The 25,760-nt window shown below is 45.6% G+C and overlaps 1 protein-coding gene across 3 annotated transcripts in view; it reads left to right on the top strand.

Annotated features, from left to right (window-relative positions):
• The window catches only part of DVL1 (dishevelled segment polarity protein 1), a 940,598-nt gene that overhangs the window by 311,170 nt on the left and 603,668 nt on the right, over positions 1–25,760 (top strand). For all 3 annotated transcript variants that reach the window (XM_069610109.1, XM_069610108.1, XM_069610111.1), the window contains exon 2: positions 18,065–18,134. In XM_069610109.1, the coding sequence (XP_069466210.1) occupies positions 18,065–18,134 (70 nt within the window). The remainder of the gene's footprint in view (positions 1–18,064; positions 18,135–25,760) is intronic.

Here is a 25,760-nt window from a genome sequence, read left to right as displayed (position 1 = left end):
GAAGGATTAAATGTATAGCCTGACTGGCGTTAATTAATCACCCCAAGTCAGTGCATTGACACAACTTTCATCTTACATCCGAACACTTGCCCTCCTCTTCAAAATATGTTTTGAGGTTAACTTGTCTTAAAGGATTAAATGTCTGCTGTCGTAGCACTTTTTAAAAAGAAACAGAACATTTCACATTATATTGCAGGGTTTCAACGACACAACTTTAGAAGAAGGGCTGCTACCCTTGCACGCACCCCCACCTTCCATACCCACTTGATTGCATACAAAGGCACCGTTTTCTGCCCCAGGTTGCTAAATAGTTTATCCGTGGTTCTTATTCCAATAAATAGCTCTGTAGTTCCCGGTTCCCTTTTTAATTGGGAAACAGGAAATAAAGACAATGGGATCTTGTGAGGCCTTCAGACAAAGCGACATTGTGAGCACACTCGATTCTGGAGGGCCTAACCGTTCTCGTTGGCATCACCAGCAGCATCTCCCGAAATCCTGCTGAAGCCAACTCTACCCAGTGCCCATTTCTCACAGGGAACCCCTGTATATTCAACCCAGATGGGGTCCCCAGACCCCCATGTTTGGTCTGGAGGAGGAGAGATCTGAGTCGGCGGCAGGTTGGTAGGCGGACTCACACACAGGGGAGTTGCTAGGTCTGGAAAAGGCCCGGGGCTAAGCTGATGTCGGAACTGTTGGGACTGGGGTCTAGCTAGTCTTTTGGCTGTAGCTCCTGAGATTCTATCCGGAGCTACAACCAAAAGATCAGGGGCTATAGCCCCCTTAGCCCCCCCCTAGCAACGCCTCTGCTCACACATCAGGTTTTGGTGCCACTGATGTGCACTGTGATCTTGGATGTGTATGACCCTTGTCTTCGGTAGGTTGCAGCTAAATTGTGATTCCATGAAAGTGGGATTTGGCGCTATGGGAACATGGTTTTGGTCAGTAAATTGCACGATGTTAGGTGAACAGTCAAAGAGCTTGTTAAAAGCTGTATCCCACAAGAAGCGCCCTTTAACCCCTAAAGTGCCAGGCTATTATGCAAGTCCATGCAAAAAGGACGAGCATACTCGTCCTTGGCACTTAGCGATTCTCGTGTACTGTGATGCGATTTAAGAGATACATGAGGGCTGTCGTCATAAATATTATATTTTTTTTTACCGAAATTTAAGTGTGTTTTTGTGGGGGGTAGATCCAGAATGGTGATAATATCCTCTGCTTTAATAAAAAATAAAGGAAAAGAATAGTGCCTGGAAGGCTTGTTGGAGAAAGTGCGGGTGGTTTTGCGGTAAACTAAATATAATACAAAAGTGGGCATATCTCAGCAAGACCGGTAGGGCTGTGATGGAGTCAGTCGTACACCGGACAAAGACAGCAACGTTTTAGGATCTCTTCTGGGGCTCTTGTAGCCCCACCTGCCTCTGGTTAAACTGTAGGGCCACTTGCCACTGCTGGCACCATTGTCCTAGAGCCCTTACAGGAAGTGCATGAGGAATGTCGGCCCGAGCAGGTAGTAGGGCGTGGCTCGAGCACCAAGACCCACCTATGGATGACTGCACTGCATAGGTCAGGATACTCTATTAGACGTGTAAGCGGCCTCCGCACTGAGCGAACCAGTGGTTATAATGTCTTGTCAGAGTTACAGTGTACATCCAGATATCTGACATGGTTTGTCTCGGGAGGATAGCTCAAGGGCAACATGTTCGCCTTGGAAGCAAGACAACACGGAGGAAAACAGGTTTGATCCCCGGGTCCGCGCTTAGAAACCTCTGGGTATTAAGCGCGTTATAAATAACCTATCATATTATATCACTAGGGTGACCAGACGTCTGGGTTTTCCCGGGACAGTCCGGGGAAATCACCAAACGTCCGGGGGTCCTGGGAGTTTTTTTCTTTTATAAACCCCGTCCGGGGTTTCGGATATGGTGACTTTTTTTGGCGGGACCCGATTTCGAAATCCCGAAATCGGGTGTTGGCACAAATCTTTTTGCGCAAATGGGGGCGTGAAATGCTTTTCACGCCCCCATTTCCTCCCCCTCCCTGGCGCTCTCCTCCAATGAGAGGAGTGTGCATGTTAGCGCCCCCCCTCCCGATCCTCCTCCGCAACAGGCCAGCGACATAGAAGTAGGACTAAAGGTGTATGTGTATTTACCTTTGTCCTACTTCTATTTCGATGGCCCGTCCGGCTTTCTTTTTTAAAAAATCTGGTCACCCTACCTACATATCGAGGGAACCCCACTTTTCCTCTTCCATTGTCCGTCTCGAGAACAAGTAAACGCTGCCTGCACTTTCTGCTTTGCAGATGGCGTTTACTAACGCATTCAGATGGAGCCCGCCTGGAGCATTAAATGGAGCCATTCGAGCATTGCGCCTTGTTTTTACCCCTCCATTTTACTCCCCGCCCCTTTCAGCTGCCAGTTCTTTGGCATTTGCGTCTTCAGCAAATAGCCCAGTGGGTTGAGGCGCCTGCGGAGACTGAGAGCGGGGGAGGGTGGGGTTAGGAAAAGGCACACCCAGACCAGTGTCATTCGTCTGTACATCTGTGATCATGACAAACAGATGTAGAACTACCAACATGGTTGACAGACAAACGAATAGGTTGGTTTAAAAAAAAAAATCTGTATATTTTAAAATATGTTTAAGTGGAAAGTTGTCTCAAGTAGGTTGAGAAATATCAACATGGTGATTATATCAATGCGAATATGCCTGTGATTAATTGTACCTTAAATGTGTAATTTTAAGATAGTTGTATCTGTGTTTTTGCTGAAATTGTATTTTTCAAATAAAGTTTGTTTGATTGCTTGATTGACTGACTAGTTAAAGATGCCATCGATATTTGTGTTACTATTTGTGGTACTGCCGTTCTGTTCTTGAGTCCTGCTCCTACTAGTCTACAATCGGAGTAGTGCACAGCAACCCCTCACCCACTTCCAACTGGGTCCACAGTACTAGTGCCCCTGACATTTTTTTAGTTTTCCCCTGTGAAACCAGAGCTGCAGAAGTGAGCATTTTTGGCTACTCCAGTCCCCGCCAGAACATGACAGCCGGAAGCGCATGAGTTTCCACTACAATCAAATTCATGTCCTACGCGATTAGGTACTTTCTTGGGCTTTTCCAAAAGCGTAACTACCCTACCAGTTGCTTTAGAAACATACCATCAGACCCAGGCCATCAATGACAAGAGAGCAAATTCAAGCAGTCCTAGTAGAATATCTGTCCTGTCGTATCATCTCACATCCTCATTAAAGCCGTACGCTTCGGGGTTTCACTTTATTCTGCCAGGTAATAATCGCAATGAATTGGACGGTGACCTGATGCATTGTCAAAGACACATGCCCCGTTCATCCTATTATGACAGAAAATTGCACAATCCCAGGGGCTATCCCTGCAATGCTTTGCAAGAATATGCCCCTGGCCTCTCCCCTTCCCCACCTCCCCTGTACTTGCGAGATCTCAATGTCACCGTGTCTAGTAAGATCGTTGTCTCTGTCCTCCCTCTGTTCCCCCTCCCTTGCCTCGTCGTGCCTTGAAACACTTGTGTATAGGCGCGTTATAAATACCATATCGTATCATATCATATCATGCCGTAGAGGAAAACGGCAAATATGAACTATACGAGCGGGTGAAATGTAATTCATTGGATCTCTGCCATTAGAGGATTTTATGACACTGTTTCAAGTTTGCAACTCACATCCACGTGCTGTTATAGGTCAACATTTGGTCCATCCTTTTAACTCTAGTACACAATTGTTTATTTAACTTCAATGAACTAATTGCCTCTAGTCTCAGCATTTCAATTTCCTTTAAACTCAAAAGACTGTGGTGGAATTGAGCATCTTGTACAAGTCATAGTGATCATCTTGCAATGTTGAGATGCCACTCCCACATTATCTGTGGACTATCCTTTTGGCTCCAATCCAGAAGGCAGTCACTCCGCCCCTGCTTTTCCTACCCTCTTGCCCAGAGCCCAGTCAGTCACTAACAAGGGGATGGGGTTGGTGCATGAGCATGTGCCCCTACCTGGCATCCTCTATTGCTGCAGGGTTGAATATCTGGCTCAACAGATAAGGTGTGCAAGGATGAAACATCATTTGCTTCCTCAGTGCCTGTGCAAATACCACACATCCACAGGGCTACAGCCACCACCAACAGCAAGCTGTGGGGTCTGGGGAGCTGGCCGTGCTGGTGGATGGTGCCACTGGCACGGCATGCAGAGGTACCTGGGCAGGCTGAGAGAGGAGGGGACTGTGGGATGCTTCTGCTGGGCTGGCAACAGGCAGGCAAGGATGATGCTTCCTCATTGCCACCTACATCACTGTAGGATGCTGTGGAAGAGGTCTCACTGGAAGCTGACAAGTATAGTCAGGCCACCCTTCTATATCATGTGCTTGTGAATTGCCATGGCCTCCAAGGAGCAACCCTTCTGTGGCATACTCCACTGCATTGGTGTCTTGAATTTATTGCATATCAAAGTTCCTTTCTGCCACCTTCCACTCTTCATCTTTGGCAAGCTATAGGGGCCCATGATGAGGGGAGCATTGTCCGGTCCAAGTGTCAGAGTGAGCCCTGATTCCCATGAAACTGGACAAGGGAGGCCTATTCCTCCCCTGCCCCCTCTGCAAAAGCAAGCAGAGGCACAGAGGCCTCCGTCGCTTCCACTCCCTGAGAAATATGCAAAGGGAATACCTCTGGCTTCACTGCCTATAGCTTTGTTTGTTTCCTCTTGTATAACCACCAGCACCCTCTCCCCATCTGCCTTTGGGCTGCCCAGCACCTCTTCGGCTTCTCTCCCTGCATTATCACCACCTCCCCTCCAACTCCAAGGTTTATTAAGACACTGTCCACCAATAACTCTAGGGTATCTGCACAAAATACAACATCTCTTCCTCTATCAAGTGAACTCTCACCACCCAGGCCTCTACAGACACATCCATCACCTTTTGCACATGGACTCCCTGCACTGGGCCACCTCCTCCAACTATGGCAAACACACTGTTTTCAGCCACGCCTCCCCTGCCTCGTCTCACTGTGGCAGTGTCAACCCCTCCGTGCTTGTCCCTGCCCCCTCCTCAACATCATCCCTCCGTGTCAGTGTCAAACCCTCCATTGACAGCACTATCTAGGGTGAACAGACGTCCCGGTTTTCCCGGGACAGTCCGGGGAAATCACCCTTCGTCCCGGGGTCCTGGGAGTTTTTTTCATTTTATAAACCCCGACCTGGGTTTCCAAGGATGAGTGGCTACGGTTCTGGTTTTAGCCGGGACCCGATTTCGAAATCCCGAAATCGGGTCCCGGCGCAACTCTTCCTGCACGAATAGAGGTGTGAAATGCTTTTCATGCCTCCATTTCCTCCTCCTTCCCCTGCCAGGTGCTCTCCTCCAATGAGAGCAGTGTGCCTGTGAGCACACCCGCTCCCTGCCCCTCCCTCGATCCCGCAACAGGCCAGCAACATAGAAATAGGACTAAAGTTGTATTTGTATTTACATTAGTCCTACTTCTATTTCTGGGACCTGTCAGGTTTTTAAAAATGAATGAATCTGGTCACCCTAGCTCTACCTCCTCCTCCACCATGCCCATATGACAGTGTCAAGCCCTCTATTGTCATCCCTGCCTCTTCTCCTCTTCATTGGCTTTCTGTCAAAGTCTCACTCATTGCAGATAGTTTGTTTATTTCCTAAATATTTCCTAAATATCTTCCTTCTCGAGCACTTCGCTCATCCTCCTCCAACTCCCTCAGGGTCAGCCGCTTCTCTAAGCAACGAGTTGGTGGGAGATCTCTCTCCGCTACAGGGCCTCCCTCTGGAACAGCCTTCCTGCCTCCCTAAAACTTGAGGAGGACCATCTCCGGTTCCGGAAGCGCCTCAAAACCCTCCTCTTTGCTTCTGCTTTCTCTCCCCTGCTAAATCACTGAAATTGTACTAAATCAGCAACTGGGCCACTCACCAATCTCGGTCCTTGGCCCAGCCACTCTCCCCTGCACTGCCTTCCCGGCAACCCCTGCACTGCAGGACTGTCTCTGTATCCCTACAGCCCCTCTTCCCAGCACTTGTCTGCACTTATCTTGCACTTGCCACCAGCTGGCCCTTATTATTTATCTTGTTCGTTACTAACTGTGTACTGCACTTTCCCCTCTCCCTTTCCCCCTTGCACTTTTCCCGTCCCCTTAACCTTGCACTTGCGCGATCTGAATGACACCTGGCTTAGTAGGATCGTTGTCTGTCTCCCTTTGTTCCCCCCTCCCTGCCACGTCACGCCTTGAAACACTTGTGTATAGGCGCGTTACAAATGCCATATCATATCATCATATCATATCATATCATAGCAGCAGCAGTGGACGACAGGCACCTACCACTGCAATCACAAAAAACACGTCATTCTCCCAAAACACCCGACCCTGAACATTCCTGTCATTCAAGAAGTGAACCTCCTCCTCGTCCTCCACTGCGCCCTCCACCAAATCCCAGAAAGAGAAAGCGAAAGTGACCTGGTCCTTTCATGGGGCTCCCGGGCCTCCGAGAACACCCTGAATCTCATTGGGAGATTCTGTGACTCTGGAGAAAATATGCAGGATGGGTTTGGTCAACATTATGGATTACCTGGGAGCTCTGCGGAATCTCACAGGAAATATGAATATGTGGTATTGAGTTCAAGCTGTTGGCACAGTTGAGGCCTAGATTTGCCTCAGCCAAGACCCTTCTGTCAGGGTAAAGAGAGGTTCCTCTGCCATGTAAAGTATCTCTTTCCTTCTCTCTGTTTTTAAGGAGTCCCCAAGAGCACGAAGAAAGCCAACCTCATGATTTCCCCAAAGACAAAAGTCCCTGCACATATTGGGTCATCCATTTTCCTTTTTTTGGAAAACATCCAGCAGCATTGCGTGTTGTTTAGTGGGAAGTGTAAGGTCATCCCGCCATTGCGATGGACTTTCACCCCCAACTCAGGACACATAGGCTTTTCAAAGTGATCCAATGGGCTCAGCACTGTCCTTGTCTGCGGCAAAACACCCTGACCCGGTCGGTCATCATTGCGCAATCATCTGGCATTGGATGTGCACTTGGACTCCTGCCTTCTCTGCAGCTTGGATTCTGATGGCCCTGATAATTGAGTACCAAACATCCGCAGGGATGTCGCCAGCAGGAGTTGTGTCGCTGTATAAGAGCCCTATTGCATCGCCTTTAACGGCCTCCTGCAGGGTGACCAAATTTAAAAAGTAAAAATTCGGGACAGAGCAACTAACATAAAAGTAGGACTAACTCTTGGAAGTGGTTGTCCTGAAGGAGAAGGAGGTTTAAGTGTTACTGCTGGAATAAACACATATTATAATTTATTTATCACAAACTACCACTATCTTAATTCGTAAAACAAAGCATGTCATCTGTGTGAGATTGTGCATTCCTGCCTGCCAGCTATGAATTCCTACTACCAAAAACCAGGACCACTCCATTTTCCAGTGGAAACATAATCTTGAGGACAGAGCACCCAATTCCGGGACAGTCCTGGCAAAACTGGGACGTCTGGTCACCCTACATCTGCCCCCAGAATAGCGGTGTTGTGGCCTTCCAAAACACCCAAGTGTGAGTGACAGGCAATGGGACGTCACTCATCTCTCTTCCTTGAACTGTGTATTCTTGTGTCATTCCAAGCAACCGCAGTCCCCTAGCTGAGCTAAGCCCCTGCAGGCAGGGCTCACTTTCTGCACCGCGCGGGCACGCACATAACGCGGGGAGGCCGTAATGGGATCCCTGACAGGCCCGCTCGCTCAATGTCAACGAGGCCCCGGTTGCAGACGGTGTTGTGTGTTGGCTGCCAGCGATACTGTGCCCTCAGGCCCCCTGCAGAGGTTCTCAGGCATGCCGAGACTGAACCCAGACAAGGAACATACTGGTGGGTTAGAATTGGCAAAACATCGATTTTAATCTGCACGCTTCGGGGATGTTTTTGAACTACTGGTTCTTTAATGAGAATCTTTCCCTCCTGGGCCAATGATCATACTCAACTAAAGCGCTTAGTTGCATGTATCCCACATGTGTAGGAGAAGCGCGGGGGTACGGGAGTGACAGACATTGCACACAACACCAGAAGCGTTGTACAGGTCTTGTTAAAGAGTGGTTCTCTCTGCAACCAGTGGTCGAAGTGTACAAAAAGAAGTAGTGGACCTATGTCCCCTGCTGGCCTGACCCCGCCCCCCACAAACCCCATCACCACCAGGCGCCCTCCCAGGCACAACACAAATCCACAACAAACACATGCGCCTGCTGTTTAAGGGAAGGTTCAATGCAGTCCACTGAAGTGCAAGCTTCAATTTCTTCCTACACTTTTATTATAAAACGAAACCATTTCGGAACGGGTTCTTTTTAAAATAAAAATATAGGAAGACTAACATTGTTTTGAAGTAGAGGAGCACCGCCGCCAACTTCGACCACTGCCTGTAAGGAATCTTAAACGAATTCCCATTGAATCCCACTGAAGTCCTTGGCAATGCCCCCGCGGCGTAACAGGCTCCCTGACGATGCCCTGATTGGCTCATATCCCCCTGTGATCTCGAATTCAGCACACCCGTCTAAGCATCGCGAGGGTCATTTTAAAATCTCGCGGTGCGGTATAACAGGGCGTGAAGATATGGCGTGAAGCCATTCAGGCGTATACTGCTCCGGGAGATTTGGGTAAGGGGTTGCAGGCAGATTTGGCGACGGGAGGGGAAATACGTTTCCGCCTCGTACTTCCCATTCCTCCTGTAAGGCCTCTCAGCTGTATGGCAGCAAGAGATGTTTATGCTGGCGTAAAACTGCCAGCTTTCCATGAAACCCACCTGCATTGCTAAACGCGGGCGGTTTCCATGGGAGTCCCGTAGTCAAGGCTGTCTGCAAAGCGTAATTTACAAGGCAGAGAGTAAAAGTGAAGAGTTCATGTGGTGTACTCGTCATCCTAGCACCCCGCCTTGTAAATGTGGAAAATTGCATGCAGGGGGCCCGAGAGCAAAGGGCTGCGCTGGTGCTCCATTCGTGCTATTAACATTTTTTTAATGACCTTTATGAATGACTCCTTTTTTCCAAAAGACTGGACATTAGGCAGCGAGTTCTGTATACAAAGGGGATTTGCAAATGATTTTCACAAATTTAGATTTTTAAAAATAACATAGGTACACAACATAAACATGGAACGTCTTCATATGACGCTGCATACAGGTGGGGTTTTAGATCCTGGGCTTTTATTTCGAATTCAGGATATTCTAGGGTGAGAAGTTACAGTGGTAAGACCCAATCGGCAGAGAGTAATGTTTTTGCCTTCAGCATTACTTGAGAGGTGACCTGGCCGAAATGTTGCAGTGAACAGGGCCGGTCCTAGGATTTGCAAAGCTCAGGGCCGCTTCTAGGATTTGCAAAGCTAAGGGCCGGTTCTAGGATTTGCAAAGCTCAGAGCCGGTTCTAGGATTTTCAAAGCTCAGGGCCAGTTCTAGGATTTGCAAAGCTCAGGGCCGCTTCTAAGATTTGCAAAGCTCAGGGCCGCTTCTAGGATTTGCAAAGCTAAGGGCTGGTTCTAGGATTTGTAAAGCTCAGAGCCGGTTCTAGGATTTGCAAAGCTCAGGGCCAGTTCTAAGATTTGCAAAGGTAAGGGCCGGTCCTGGGATTTGTAAAGCTGAGGGCCAGTCCTAGGATTTGCAAAGCTAAGGGCATGTTCTAATATTTGTAAAGCTCATAGCCGGTTCTAGGATTTGCAAAGCTCAAGGCCAGTTCTAAGATTTGCAAAGGTAAGGGACGGTTCTAGGATTTGTAAAGCTGAGGGCTGGTTCTAGGATTTGCAAAGCTCAGGGCCAGTTCTAGGATTTGCAAAGCTCGGGGCTGGTTCTAGGATTTGTAAAGCTCAGTGCTGGTTGTCGGATTTGCAAAGATCAGGGCCGGTTCTAGGATTTGCAAAGCTCTGGGCCGGTTCTAGGATTTGCAAAGCTCTGGGCCGGTTCTAGGATTTGTAAAGCTCAGGGCCGGTTCTAGGATTTGCAAAGCTCTGGGCCGGTTCTAGGATTTGTAAAGCTCAGGCCCGGTTCTAGGATTTGTAAAGCTCAGTGCCAGTTCTCAGATTTGCAAAGCTCAGTACCGGTTCTAGGATTTGCAAAGCTCAGGACCAGTTCTAGGATTTGCAAAGCTCTGGGCCAGTTCTAGGATTTGTAAAGCTTACGGCCGGTTCTAGGATTTGCAAAGCTCTGGGCCGGTTCTAGGATTTGTAAAGCTCAGGCCCGGTTCTAGGATTTGTAAAGCTCAGTGCCAGTTCTCAGATTTGCAAAGCTCAGTACCGGTTCTAGGATTTGCAAAGCTCAGGACCGGTTCTAGGATCTGTGAGGCCCTGGGCGGCAAAATACATGCTGTGCTCTATAATTTGAATATGTTTCATATAATTGCACATGACATCACAGAAAAGGACCTCACGGAGAAGGACATCAGTCTTTGTTACTCGAGACAATTGTGGGAAGTTACCGAGGAGAAAATTCACTTTGGGATGTGCAGCATATGAAAGATTACTATTATTGTCTATAGCGCAACACTGTAGTCTATTACACAGTTACTATTATTGTCTATAGCGCAACACTGTAGTCTATTACACAGTTACTATTATTGTCTATAGCGCAACACTGTAGTGTATTACACAGTGAGTGCGGCTTAGGTTTAGTAACATACACTGTGAACTGAATCACTTCTAGGAAATCCCAGTCTTGTAGAAATGGCACAGTGAGAATTCGTTTTGCCCCTGATCACACTCTTTAGATGTGGTGAAGCTGGGATTTGATCCCAGTCTGCAGCTTAGGCACTTTGCAACCTATCTTCCCAGCTCTAGTTGATGTACATGTGTGTTACGATGGGTCTATGAAGAGCTGAAACAATAATCCTTTGTATAGAGGGGGCTTGTGAAGTACACCATACTTGTATACATACATCCCTACAGAAATATACAAAAGAAAACGAGTATGATTGCAATGTTATTTTAGAAAATCTTGAATGGGAGACTAGCAGAAGACAAGGCAATGTGAGCCTAAATACATCTCCAATTGGTTTTGCAATTGTACTCTCCAGGCTTAAAGAGGTAAAGCAAAAGAACCTGTGTGACGAGGGAACCTGCTTGTCTTCATTGTTGGACACAAACATGGTGTTTGGTAATATGCGTGATGTACATTAATATTAAACAGCATTCTCTTTTTGCATGCATATTAAATGAGCAGACGCCGTGGATATAAGCTAGACTGTTTTAAAAGAGTGTGGTGTTGTGTGGCTAAGTTTCAGTTGTCTCCAAAGAGGTCCCACATTGGGTAGCTAACTGAAGCCATGTGGGGGCTTTCAGATGCAAATCCGCCCACCAGTTCTTGTCTCGGGAGGATAGCTCAGGGGCAACGTGCTCGCCTTGGAAGCAAGACGACACAGAGCAACGCAGGTTCGATCCCCGGGCCCACGCTTAGAAACCTCTGGGTATTAAGCGCGTTATAAATAACCAATCATATCATATCATATCACTAAAACATGAACTTACGCCAGACCGCAGCTGCTCCAATCAACACACTACTATTGTGCCTCCACCACCGATGGCGAGTGCCCCCAGGGCATGGAAGACTCCACTGCCATGTGCTGCTGGGTGAGCATTGTTGACAGCACAACACTGGCAGGTATAGAGGCAATCAGGGGCTATGAGGCCCCTATGAGTGCAGGCCCCAGGGTACTCATGCCTTGCATGGCCCTACATGCAGGTTCCAAGAGTGATGAAGCGGGTACACAAAGGCAACGCCTGCTGTGGGTTTCTCTAGATGTGGTCAGGCAACATTTGCGACATGTTCCCAAATTATGCAATGCCCTGGTTCCCAGAAACATTGGATACCGAGGGTACCATTCTGAGGTAAGCTTTAAAATAGAAAAGTGTCCTAAGACTTTCGTATTGTCGTGCCCCGTTGAAAGAAGCTCACAAAAAGTTTCAGATTCTATTTACAAGTTTTCTTGTGAAGTTGTCACAATAGAATTTCTTCCATGTCGTGGTCAAGATGTCATGTCTTGTCCTAAAATGTCTCTTGGCCACTCATTGGCAAGTTCCTTCGGTTTCCTAGAGTGGAAGCTTAGGCCTCCCTTTCTATCACAATGTCTGTTGGACACATTGGTACATTCACTGCGAGTCCCAGAATGCAGCATCAGCCATCTCTTTCGCTCACAATGGGCCTCATTCCGAGGTGGGCGCAAAGGGATAATGGGCACCGTTAAGGACATTGGTGCCAGTTATCCCTTTATGCCCTATTCCGAGGTCCCTTAGCGGGTCTCGCAATGGGCGCGCCTTTAGCGGGAGCCGCTAAGGGACCAGAGAGCCAATAACGGTATCGCAAATTGCTGTCCCGTTATTAGCTACTTCCCCATTCCCATTGAGCCCTATGTTTTTTTCAATGGGGATTTACCGGTCCCTCCAAGGTCGGAATGGACCGGTAAGTCCCCATTGAACCAGGGCGGACTCGGTACCGGTATGGAAGGTAGTCATGGCGCAAATAGCGTCATGATTACCTCCATACTCGGAATGAGGCCCAATGTCTGTTAAACACTTTGGTACTATCCCACCATATTTCCCAGAATAGGGTCATTTCTCGCATTCTCTCACAAGGCGTGTTGCACACTCTATGACCTTAAATGTATTTCACAGAATGCAGTATCGGGGCCCACTGGGCCTCACAATGTGTTTTGTGTGCTATGGAACTTTCATTACAATTCCCAGAACGCAGCAACAAGACTCCCCACTAGGGGTGTCACGGTATTAGTTTTATGACGGTACAATAACCTTCTTGCCAAATGACGGTATATCATGGTTATCGCGGTATAGCAGGTGAAGTTAACTAATTTTAACAAATATTTTCTAAAAGGTCATAAATTGTCAGATTTATCATCACAAACAAAACCAGGCACCCAGGGCCAGAATTGGGCTTTTCAACATACTTTCCACTGAAATGCCACCCCTTGCTTCCACCAAACACACGTGTGGAGAGGAGGAGGAGGGGGGGGGGGAGCCCTGCTGCGACTGGCAAAGCAAACTGAATAGCTTTTCTTAAGTGGTCATTTACGCTTTTAGCTCCCCCACTGGGTACTGGTGAAGATGAACATGTTGCCATCTTGATAATCTGCATGCCATAGATCAATGGAGTCTGATGGTAGTATACGTTTGTGCGCATAAACACACACACGCACTCTCTTTACATTACAGCCTTTAGTTTACTTGCGGGCCAAAAGGTGTTCAGTAATCATGGACATGTTACCCTTTGGTATGGCAGCAGGGAATACACACAGAGATGAGTACATTTCGCAGTGTGACTTATTATGTGTAAATTCAATGATAGAACCAGGGAAATTCCCCATTGTTATATGTTTAGAAAACATTATCCATTATAAATATATAAACCCCAAAGCCGCCAACCCAAAGTAAACCCTTTTCTTTCTTGGCACTGTATTTATTCTTCCTATTGCTAACATATTGATTTTGTGTCAGTCACGTGTGGTTTATGGAATGGCATTAAAAACTGCTCTAACTGAAACTACTTGGCAGACGACACATCCAACAGTGCAAGACCAAGACTGTGCAGCACTTGCTTACTGCAGCCTTTCCAAATCAGATTGAAAAGCACACTTAACGGTATGAACGGTATACCGGTATAAGCAATGTGACGGTTATTATTGTTCTTTTAAGTGGTTCACGGTATCTTTAACGGTATATCGTAATACCGTTACATCCCTACTCCCCACCTATCACAACTTCTTATGGGTGCTCTTGTTCTTTGACTACATTTCCCAGAATTCAGCGTTAGGGCTACTTTTTTACTCGCAATGTCTTGTGGATGTGTTGTAACTTTCACTATATTTCTCAGAATTTGGTAATTTGACTACATTTCCCGGAATGCAGCATCCGGCCCAAATTGCGTACTCATGCCTGGGGGGTCTTTCTCCCACTTGCTGTAGGTTTGCTCCCTTTATGTCTCCGCCTCACTCGTGGAATTCAGCATTTGTCATCTTGCCTGCCTCTCACATGATCTCTAGCAGCGGGGTCGTCTCTCACTCCGGGGAGCAAGTGTTTCCCTCCATCTCTCACAGAACCTGTCACAGAGTTCATGGCAGCTCCTAAAGCATCCCTTGCCCCTCAGGCAACATATTGTCTCCAGTGCTGTCTGATAGTCTCTCGGCAGCGGTTACCGAGCCGGACTCCTCCCCCGACCTCTCTGCTGGATTCCTGCTTCTGTGTCTAGGATTCAGATCCCCTCCAGCAACCAAGGTTCTCTGGTACACAGTTCCTCCTGGCGTGGCTATATGTGGAAATTGTGGATGGGAAAATGACACTAGAGAGACACTTTGTGTTTCCTGAATCCTAAAACACGTTCCAGCATATTCTAGGACTGGTGTTATTTACGTAGAAAATAAGGGCATCTGGCGGAGTCCTGATTTACCCAGGTGGGTACATGTATACATATAAAAAATAATCAGGATGAAAGATCCTACAAGCGGTTTGTCGTTCTGAATGTTGATATTTATTTCAAAACAACATGGAACATTTTTGGTGACTCAATGGTTATTTTACAGCACTTTCCATAAGCACGAAAGTTTAGAGCACAACGGACAAGGGTGATTGTATTCAGTGGTAACACAGGTCAGTGTCGACCTCAGATATTGAGGTCAAAACTTCACATAGAGGCACATTCAGAAATGAGATAGGAAGGACCTACAGTTGGAAGAGGGTGCGCCTGGGACAAAACGTGGTCTCAGGTGTGTTTACACACGGTGTACACAACAGTTTTTACAAAAACATACACAAGAGCGGGACAGTACAGTTGTGTCACGGGTAATCAACACAGGTGTGTTTCGGCCAAATAGGGCTTGATTGGAGCCTGTCTGTGTGTTGGCCTTCATCAGGATGGACACCAGTAGCGATGTGGTCCGTGGTATCTGTGGGTAAGAGACGGCTGTAAGGATCTTGGAACGTGGTTGACTGATTTAAAAAATACTTAATAATGGCTGAATATCTGAGTACAGCCTCCCACTGCTACAGCAGCAGCAGGTAAGCTGTACTCTGATACACCATGTGATGTATCATTACGGCACCACTCAGCCATTATTAAGTATTTTTTAAATCAGTGAACCACGTTGCAAGATCCTTACAGCCGTCTCTTACGTGTGTCATCACTACTCTTCCAGGCTACCACAGCAACATGTTCCCTCTCGCTTTATGTAGGTCCCCCATCTTAACCCCCTCTTCCTTTTCTCATCACGTTCTAATACTTTAAATGCCTTCCCACCTTTGCTGTGGAGTCCCATGGCAGTTCTTACTAGTTACACTTGGCCATTATTAATTTTATTTATTTGCATTTTTAAAACGCTCACACAGTCCGGGGGCATCGAGGCGCTGTTACAGGAATATGTCTTAGTTGTGTATTTATAACACGCTTAATACCCAAAGGTTTCTAAGTGCCGACCCGGGTATCGAACCTGTGTTGCGTCGTGTCGTCTTGTTTCCAAGGCGAGCATGTTGCGCCTCAGCTATCCTCCCGGGACATCTATCTTCACCTCCTTCCTATACCCCGCCATTCTCTGTTTGTGGACTCTTATCATGGTCTAGGGAGGGAGGTCATAAAACCTCAGGCCACTATCTTTGATTTCATTGCCATTTCTCGCTGGAGCTATTTGGTTAGAGGTTGAGGTTCACAGTTCCCCTTGGTTGACACTGGTGACTGCCTGGGTGTCTGCTTTCACAGGGACTGCATGCAACAGATAAGTCCTTTTTCGTCCATATATTCACTGTATGGAGACATTGTACCACACACCCTCTCCCATAGCTTCAACATCCCTGCGGAATTAGCAACAGGAGCGGGGAAGGCAGAGACAACTGGTGGTCTTCCTTCTCTGGAGGTAATCTCACACCTCTTTGCATTACCCATTGATGGTTCCATTTCAGGTCATTCCTTCCACATGTTCCCAAATGGCCCTCGGTCATCTTCTGAGTGGTTACTCAGTCACTTGGTTCTTTCAGGATAGTGATTGGTTTTAAGTTGGGTCTTTTCTTTCCCGATTGCCATTCGTTGGAAACGTGGTGAGTCTGAGCCCAAGACAACATGTGCAAGTAACTGGCTCATTGCTGCTCTCAGTGGCACTTGCCCACTTTTTTCCTCTGTCAATTATATTAGCTTTGGGGAACGTTTTCAGGTCCCCAAACAAGCAAGAACTTTCCCATGCATGCCTTCATGAACTCCTGTATTCCCACCAAATCTGGCATCAGGATGGCTCGTCTTACCAATCAACCCCACACCTTCATTTAATTGTGCCTTATCCCCTATATCCCTTGGGAGAAAATCATGTGTTATAACATTTCCAGTGTGTTACTCCTCACTCTTAACATATGTTAAATGTTAGCAAGAGCTCTAAAGGAGCAAATTCACTTTACATGTCCCTGTTTGGACGAATGTTTTCCAAATTTTCTACTGCGAAAACCCCCCAAACTCTATTCACAGGGGTTGGACTTGCTCATATGGTGTACTATGGAGCCACTTTGAAAAACACGTCTAGGGCTAATTTTGGTTCCCAGTCCGCGCCTGCCTACGATAATGTGTCCTCTCCACACACTGAGTGTTTTAAGAGGAGAGGCTGAGAGGAGAAGCTGCATCTGCACAGACATCCTAAAACCACATTATATGCAAGGGACGGGCAGAACCGTTATAGAGAAAGTCATCAGGAAACCCTTCAAGTCAATAGAAAAGGAATACATAGAAGAGGTGGACTGGCCGACAGGGAACTGTGGAGATTTTCCAGTGGGCCTCTTACCATGGGCCTCTTTTGGGTGGTAACCTATTTGATTTCCGAAGGGTTGGGCTTGCTGAAAAATTGGAACATGGGTCCACTTTGAACATTGTTTTCAGGGCCTCCTTTGGTTCCCAGTCCACCCCTGGTTCCGCCTGCGCATTGGCCATTGTTGTGTCCAGACTCTTTTGACTGGGAGGCCCAAGTGGGGCACAGACTTATGCAGGGGGTGGCCTGAAGTATGAGCGCACACACACATCATGATCATAGTTTAGGATAATGGGGTGGCCAATCAGATGACAGGCATAGCACGTGCCACCTAGGCCACTCCCCGGACACACCCCTCGCATTGACAAAACAAATGTTCTTTTGAGTTCATTTTGCACCTTTCTTTTGCCCTTGTGGCTTCTGCTGGCATTACTCTCTTCCTTCATGAGAGATACACCAATAGGCTCAGAAGTCTTTCCGAATATACATGCATGAAATGATAGTTTGAATCTCTTTCGCTTTTAGTTTTGTCTCATGCAGTTGCTGATAGCCACCGGTATAGCAAAATGCTATTAGAACAGAGGATATGGCTTTGTACTCTTATCTGGAATCTGTGGAAGGATACATATACACAAGTACCACATCCAGTAGCTCATTCTGTGTCAACCACATTCTTGAGGCTGTTATCCGATCTATGTCTGCCTGCAAAGAGTTGTCAGAAGTGTAAAGGATTAATAGCAGCCATACGCCTGTACATTAGGTAGATTATTGTTACATTTATGTAATGTAAAACCGACATTTCTTCTTGAGCCACTAAATACCCAAACCATCTGTCTAAAGGGGCATCATTATAGTGAATAAGCAGCTTCTGGGGTAATAAAACATTTTATCCAAGTGGGGTTCAGCCATTGGATGTCTAAGCATTGCAGGATCACAACTTCCACTCCTAAGCTCAAGTACTTATTCTGTTATTTCTTGTTCTTTTGTGTAGAAAATGTCAAGACTATTTTGTAACATTTTTATTGTTTTTGTTTTGTAAAGAAAATCAATAGCCCAAACATATTATGCATTTTACTGGGCTAATTTGTAGACAATTGCAATATATACAAGTTGTAATGTTCCAAAAATATATCTAAATAAAGAGAATAAGAAAGCCAATAGTGTTGGCTTCGCTAGTGTTTGTTTATTTCGCTAATGTTTTAGAATCTGTCCAACAGAAGAGAAGTAAAGCAAAGGAACACTGGTTTGTGAGCAGACAAGGGCAATGGTTTTGATTGGTTAAGTTTTGTGCTTTTCAGGGTGGTAAAAGAAGAGATTTCGGATGACAATGCCAAGCTCCCGTGCTTTAATGGCAGAGTGGTCGCCTGGGTAAGTTACCATTTCTTTCTTATAATGCCACCAGGAGGTTTGAATGATTTCCTGGGAAATGTCTGCATGTTCTGTTGGTTAAAGGTTAACTACTTTCCTGGATGGAGCGGCCCTAAAGCTGATAATGTGTTTTCATTCTCCTTCCTCACATTACATGGCATGGTCAGCAAAGTCTTTCATCTTGATCAAGGTGGCTTTTAGACCTGTCTTACCATTGGCAGTCACTTTATGTTCACGTCTCTCAGTTGACTTAGTTACATTCAGTGTATTGGGAAGTAATTGAGACCACCTGCTTATGTGTAATAATCTCACTTTTCGTGCCTCAGGCTTTGTGATTGCCTGGCATTGCCAGAGGGGTCTCCCTTTCAATATAAAGCGTACATTAATACAAGCAGAAGCCAGAGGACCTCTAGGGCCATGGTCGTTTGTGTAGTGTGTTAGGATGTGTACATTTATTGAATGCTTTGGAGCTTGTCCTGTTGAAGGCAGTTCTGCCAGCCCATGTTTCTAGGATCAGGTGATCTGTGAGGCAGAAAACCAGAATATGGCAAAGATAGACAAGCTGTGGATGTTTGGGCGTCACTATGTTCCCGGTAGAATCATGCATAACAGCACATGTGTATCGCATGTACTTGTAGGCAAAGGTTTAATGGCAAATCCAGAGGCCGAAACACGTCTTCACTTTTCATGTAAGGAACATGAGTTATTGTTTGGGGGTTTGTAAGAACAGGAGTTGGTCTGTAAGCCCCTGGGTTATTTGGTAAGGTGCAAAGGTGGCTTTCTCAACCTTCATGACCCCCCACAAAACACAGCTTTAAATGTCTGGCTAATTAATAGATTTTCAACAGCACCTGCATCACCCTTTAGTTGAGATGCTAGACGCCCTGGCTGTACTCTGTAGAAGACGGAACGCCAGCCTCATATTGCAATCCAGCTTATGCATGCAATGTCAGTAAATAAATATAGTATTAGCAGGATATTAATATATATCATTTTATTCAAATAAAAAGATACACAATTATACTTTAACAACAGTATGGCTAATAAACAACATCCGAAATGAAAACCTTAAAGCAATCAAATGGTTACAAAACAAACTGCAAAATGTTCTTCCTCCTTCATTTGCACGAGCAAAAGGAAATGCAAATGTTTTCGCCTGACACTCCAAGCATGATAAATTGCTAACTAGTCTCCACCAAGCTGGACCCTAAGAACATGACAAACCAAATGAGCTGAATTGATAGTCTTCCAAGCTAAGTTGGCCGCTGTTGCTAGGTTGGCTGCTGTTGCTAGGTCGGCCGCTGTTTTAGGTCCCGATTCATGGAATATGTGCCCGGTTCAAAGTGAATTTGCACTGCTGAAAAGTGACTTTGCACTGCCTACACAAACTCTGATTCATGGAACCGTGCAAAGTGTATTTTTGCCTTGCAAAGGCTCGGCAAAGTCAGCGCATAAAATTACTTTGCCTGGACTTTGCACGGCAAAAATACCCTATGCACAGTCCCATGAATCAGGGTTTGTGTCGGGCCCTTAGGGTTTGCACAGCTATACAGTCAATGGGAAAGGCCGGCGTACTCCAACATCCCAGTCAATGGCTCCAAAGCAGTGTGCTCATTCAAACGCAGAGCACCCAGGCTATACTCGGGCTACAGCACTTCCAAAGCTCTAATACGCAGCATTCCATGTCCCATGCGGCATGTTGCAGCTGATCAATCGCAGTGCGGGGCTGTGCTGCTCAAAGGGGCTCTGGGTGCTCCGAGGTAGCACTATGTCATATCACATTTGAACTGGCAGGACCGATCCAAGATAAGTGGCCGTCCTTCAGAATAAGGAATGCATCCAGGTGTGGCCGTTTTTTGCAAAACCATCCTTTGCAGAACAGCCATGGTGAGAGAAGATCTCCTGGGAAGCTTCTCCCCTGAAGTAGACAACCTCATTTGGAGAACAGCCAGAGTGAGAGAAGATCTCCTGGGTAGCTTCTCCCCTGAAGTAGACAACCTCATTTGGAGAGCAGCGAGAGTGAGAGAAGATCTCCTGGGTAGCTTCTCCCCTGAAGTAGACAAACTCATTTGCAGAGCAAATAGAGTCAGAGAAGATCCCCTGGGTAGCTTCTCCCCTGAAGTAGACAACCTCCTCTGGAGAGCAGTCAGAGTGAGAGAAGATCTCCTGGGTAGCTTCTCCCCTGAAGTAGACAAACTCATTTGGAGAGCAGCGAGAGTGAGAGAAGATCTCCTGGGTAGCTTCTCCCCTGAAGTAGACAACCTCATTTGCAGAGCAGCCAGAGTCAGAGAAGATCTCCTGGGTAGCTTCTCCCCTGAAGTAGACAACCACACGTAGATAGCCACCCCTGTCTCCACAGTCAGGATGTTCGCAGTCCAGCACTCGATGGTGTTCTAATGAAGGGGAGGTGAATATCAATAATTTGCTTTCATTGTTTTTATTTAGAGTGTAAAGAGGTGGCAGCATATAGACAGGTACCAATTGGTCTATGGTCTTTCCATCGATTTTTTTGCATCAAGGGATATTTCCATCAAATTTGTTGCAACAAAAAAATGTGCATCAAATCCATTTTTTTAATGGGGGTTTCCCCCCAAGCCCCTGTTTTTTACCCTTTAAGCCCCCCCCCCCCAAATTAAGCTTTTACCCCTCAAAAACATGCATTTGATGCATATTTGTTTGTTGCAAACCCCTCGATGCAAAATAATTAGATGGAAAGGCATTCGATGAATAGACTAGGTACCGTACCAATTGCCAAACCACTGCTTGGTAATTGTGTTTGCCCTGACAAACATATGCCTGTATGCCTGAATTTAATACGGAAGGCCTCAGATGCTGTGGCATACGTATGTGTCATCCAATGGGATTTCCTATTTTGTGTTTCTCACTGATTTGACTCAATAATGGATGTGAGGCACACATTTTCGATTTCCTTACCTTTTGTTCCATGAGTCAAGTTATTATTATTATTATTATATTATAATCTATGAATTTTAAAGTGTGTCAAGAAACAATTATATACACACTCACATTGTGCTAATGGTTTGTTCTGTTCTGGATAACGAAAGAAGTATATTCCTTGGTCATTCCCTTATAATTGCATTAGGAACCTCACGGTCAGTTGACTGTTTTGCATTAAGTTATGGTTTTGCTACTCTGTTTTTTCTGTGTTGGTTTAATTGACTAGGAAGAATGAAATTCAGACACGCTATTGCGTGTGGCAGATTGTGCCTTTGTTGCAAAATACTAAGTACAACTTTCTATAAGAAAAGCCTTATTTTTGTGGCTAGGTGACTTAGCGGCTCATTAGGACCCTGGCGGTAGCCGTGCCCTAATTAAGGGCACGGCTGCCGCCAGTAATGAATATTTACCAGGTCCATAGAATGGGCAATTACCGGGTCATGCCGACCTCGGCGGACCCGGTAATTGCCCATTCCTTGGACCTGGTAAAAATGAATCCCCATTCCCATTGAGTCTCAATGGGAATGGGGATGATGCTAATAACGGGCCCGTCAATAACGGGCCCGTTGTTAGCATGCTTGTCCCTCGCGGGACCTCGTAATAGGGCGGTACGGGATTAACGGCACTGGCACCGTTAACCCCTTACCGCCCTCCTCATAATGAGGCCCTTAGTCTGCCTGGGCATGCTGCTGCTTTCATAGCATTCTTTTTTCCATTAAAGCGGATGCAGTGCTCTGACCACTAAATTGGTGTTGCTTGCTGGAGCGTCTGTTCATAGGGAAAATGACACTTGGGCCATGTGTAAACAGGCAGCCATCTTGTAGTGTATATTTGGGTTTGGGCAAACCTATCTTACTATATAAATCACAGCAGAGACGGAGCAATGATATTGATTTTACAGCTCCTAACTGTACAACAGATACCATATGACAGTAGTCTTTCATTACTCGGGGGTTCGTGCTGGCTCAGAGCATTAGGAGATTTTGTGCCTTGTGGACAATGTCATTTATACAAATAGAGAGAGGAAAAGGTTAATCTAATTTTCTGAAATGTATTCTAATTGCCAATTGGTTCCAAGGATTGACCGCCTCAGCGCAGATCACAGAAACGTTTCACCGATGCAAGTGCAAAATTGCACTGTACTTTGCCCTGGTGCAAAAATGCATGTTTGTTGCAACAGAGCATTTTTTTTCCTCTACTGCCTATAACATGTAAAATTACACATGTCATTGTGCACAGGTTTTAAAAATAATATTTTTTGGTAAAAGCAAAGAGAATTATTTGTGGAATTTAATGGGCCATAACATCAAAGTTGTGAGCTCTTTTTTGTTATTTGGGGCTCACGTTCGATAAGGCGGGAAGCTAGGTCCCTCATATTCAAGCTATAGCTGCAAAATAAGGGAAGGATTGTAGGCTTGATCATATTGTATTATAACTATGGGGCCAAGAACTTAAATACATGCTTGGAAGTGTACAGATTGAAGGTAGGGTCAATGATTCTGTACGGGAGGGAAATTTGGAGGTTGATAACATGTGAACAGCTGGAGGTGGTGCTAAAAAAACGAACCGGTCTTCCTCGGGGGCACCAAAGTGCTATTAGGCTTCAGTTCGGCCATATTAACTAACTTGAGGATGGCAACGTTTTTCTTAAAGATGCATGTGTTGGGTCTGAAGAACCCCAATATACATAATTCCTTGGCAGAGATGGTAGGGTCAGAAGTTGGGGGGGAAATACAAATGGTACGACGAGGGCTGTGCCTTTTTGACTAAATGGGGACACAAGGGAGTGAAGGAATTGTCCCCCAGGGAATTTTTAAAATCAAAAGGGGATGGGCCTGGCTTGACACCGGTGTAGATGGCTGCTTAGGTGCGCAGCTTTGGCTGACCACGACATTTAACATCCTGCAATTTCGATCATTCTCTTCAAACCCTCCCCCTCTCCTCACCTTATTGAAGCAACGGTTGCGGGCTACTCGATTTCCTGTTCCGGTGTACTCCAACTCTTATACAAATATTTTCTCCGTCCTGCGAGCCCCGCGGCAGTGAGCGCAGATGTCATCCGTCACCCATGAGGAGATCCCCGGTTGCAACGGTGATGCAACTTCCCTGATTGGGCCCAGTCTGGCCTCTCATAACCTACACAGCGCGACCTCATGGACAACAAGCAATAGTTAAATAAATTGGATAAAAAGGATAAATTGTGTTAAAAGGAAAGCACACATGAAGAACATAAGGTGAAATAAACTACTTCACCCCACAAATATATTCTGCCTACGCTTTGAGGTAAAATGTTCTCTCCCCTAATTTACTTCAGTTTGGGTATTCTTAGCTCCTCCCTCCTCTTTCTGTGCCGGTGGGATACTTCTAAACTCATTGCATCAACACCATATTATTGGGGGCCTAATCAGTCAATATGTCCTCTAGTAAAAATAACCAGAAATCTTCAAATGCCTCTAAAGATGAGCAGACCTCCTCTGGTACCCATAAAAGGCTCAAGAGTGATTCACTGCCACCCTCACTTTCACAAGAACCCACCATTGAGGCCACAACCAAAAATTGCAGCACCTTGATGAAAGGTGGAACGTATTTGAAAATAGAATGAGTGAAATGGAAAATAGAATAGGTCTTTTGGAAGACATTTCACGCAGGATGTTACAGCTAGTAAAAGCAGTGAGAAACCTTCAAAAACATAACCAAGAATTGGAAAATAGAAGCAGGCGCAACAACCTGTGCATTGCGGGCCTCCCTAGGGCATGTGAGGGGAACAATGCAATACATTTTCTCCAGAATTTGTTACCAGTCCTGCTTCACATCCCAAAATAAATAGCCCTCAATATTCAACGTGCACATCGCATTGGCCCATCGAGAAGCCCACAATCAGCATACCTCCAACCACACACTCTGATTTTGTATCTACATGAATACACCCAATTGCTGCTCATTTATTCAAAGACCAAAGAGTTGAATACCGTCATCTGGCGTGGGAAAAGGATCTATATCTCTCAAGATGTGGTGAAAAGAACTGCCCAATGAAGGAAGGAATTTCTCTCATATCATCCTGCGCTAAAACAACTCAACGTCAGATATGTCCTTTACCACCCCTGTTCTTTTAAAGTTATGTATGATGGTCGTACTTCAATATTTGATGAACCAGCTGACCTCAAGACTTTCATCTGTTCCCTCATGAATGACAGAATGACAGATTCCTATCAACCCATCTTCTTCTGGGTCTTGACTCTTTTACGTTACTGAAGTGTTGCAATCTCTAATTTGGCCACAATGATGGTGGGCCGGGCACCGCTTCGTACCCCTCTTCTTCCAGGGCCCTTCTTTATGCCCTGTTGGTGTCACCTACTCCTTTCTTGTTTCTCCTTCTTTTATTCTCCTTGATGTACTTGATGCTGTTTGCTCTCTCTATATACTATATGTCTCAATGTGTCATCTCATTCAGTGTTATGCGTTTTTTGTTTTAACTTACTTTACTTGATCAAGTATACCCTCCCTTTTCCTCCTTCCTTTCTTGTCATCCTTCTATGTTCACCCTCACAGCTTTGGATGCACCGCTCATTCAGGTATTTATTTACTGATGCTATTCTTTCTACAGTTTTGCTTACCGCATTAGATGAAACTTTCATCCTTAGGTATTTTTGTGTTCCTGTTCTAACCATGCCGCTTCTGTTCAATGGTTTTTGGATGTGTTTCCTCAAACATTAAGGGCTGTAATGACCCAATTAAGAGGTACAAAATGATCTCTCATCTCAAAAAGCTAAACCCATCCGCCATGAAACTCAAAGCCTTGTGGTTCAAATATGTTATCACCAGTCCAGCGGTTGGAAAAAAAATGGTGTGGCCATACTAATTGAGAAGAAGCTATAAAATAAGATTCTAAGTCAAGGTGTGGATGCCGATGGGAGTTGGGTGTGGGTCAAACTGCTGGTTGGATCTGACATCATTAATGTTATGTGTATTTATGGTCCCACTCTACTTGATCCTGTGTTTTTGGACTCTATCAAACAATCTATACTTAATTCAAATGTCTCCAATCTAATGTTATGTGGTGATGTGAACCAAGTTCTAGACCCCTTCTTAGATAGAACATCCAAATTCTCCTTCAAGAATTCCAAGTCCTATAAAGCTTTTAGACATTGCTTAACTAGCCTTATTGACACTTGGAGACTGGGCCATCCGGCTGACGTAGAATACACATTTCATTCACATCCCCATAATACCCTATCACGCCTCGATTACATTTTCACTACTAAATTCCTTACGAATACCATTACTGACTCCCTCATTTGTAACATTATTATTTCTGATCATGCCCCAGTCATAACTACCTTTGATCTATATGATATTAAAAAACCATCCTCTAACTGGAAATTCAATAACTGTCTTCTTCATGACCAACAATTTGTTCAGTCATTCATGTCCTTCTAACAGAACCTTTTTTTCAGATAACCTAGATGAAGATACCTCCACCATCACTAACTGGGACACCTTTAAAGCTATCTTAAGAGGTCATATAATCACCTTCTCCAGTATGAAAAAGAAGCAATAAAAAAAATACCTTGATTCTCTATACCTTCAGCTTACTAGTGCAGAGAAGTAACATTATCGCTCGTCCTCGAACACAGACCTTCGTACCGTCTTGTCCCTACGCTTTCAAAT

This window comes from Ambystoma mexicanum, chromosome 8 (genome assembly GCF_040938575.1).
Source record: "Ambystoma mexicanum isolate Mex_15411 chromosome 8, UKY_AmexF1_1, whole genome shotgun sequence".
NCBI lineage: Eukaryota > Metazoa > Chordata > Amphibia > Caudata > Ambystomatidae > Ambystoma > Ambystoma mexicanum.
This window is presented reverse-complemented; position numbering and strand designations above follow the sequence as displayed.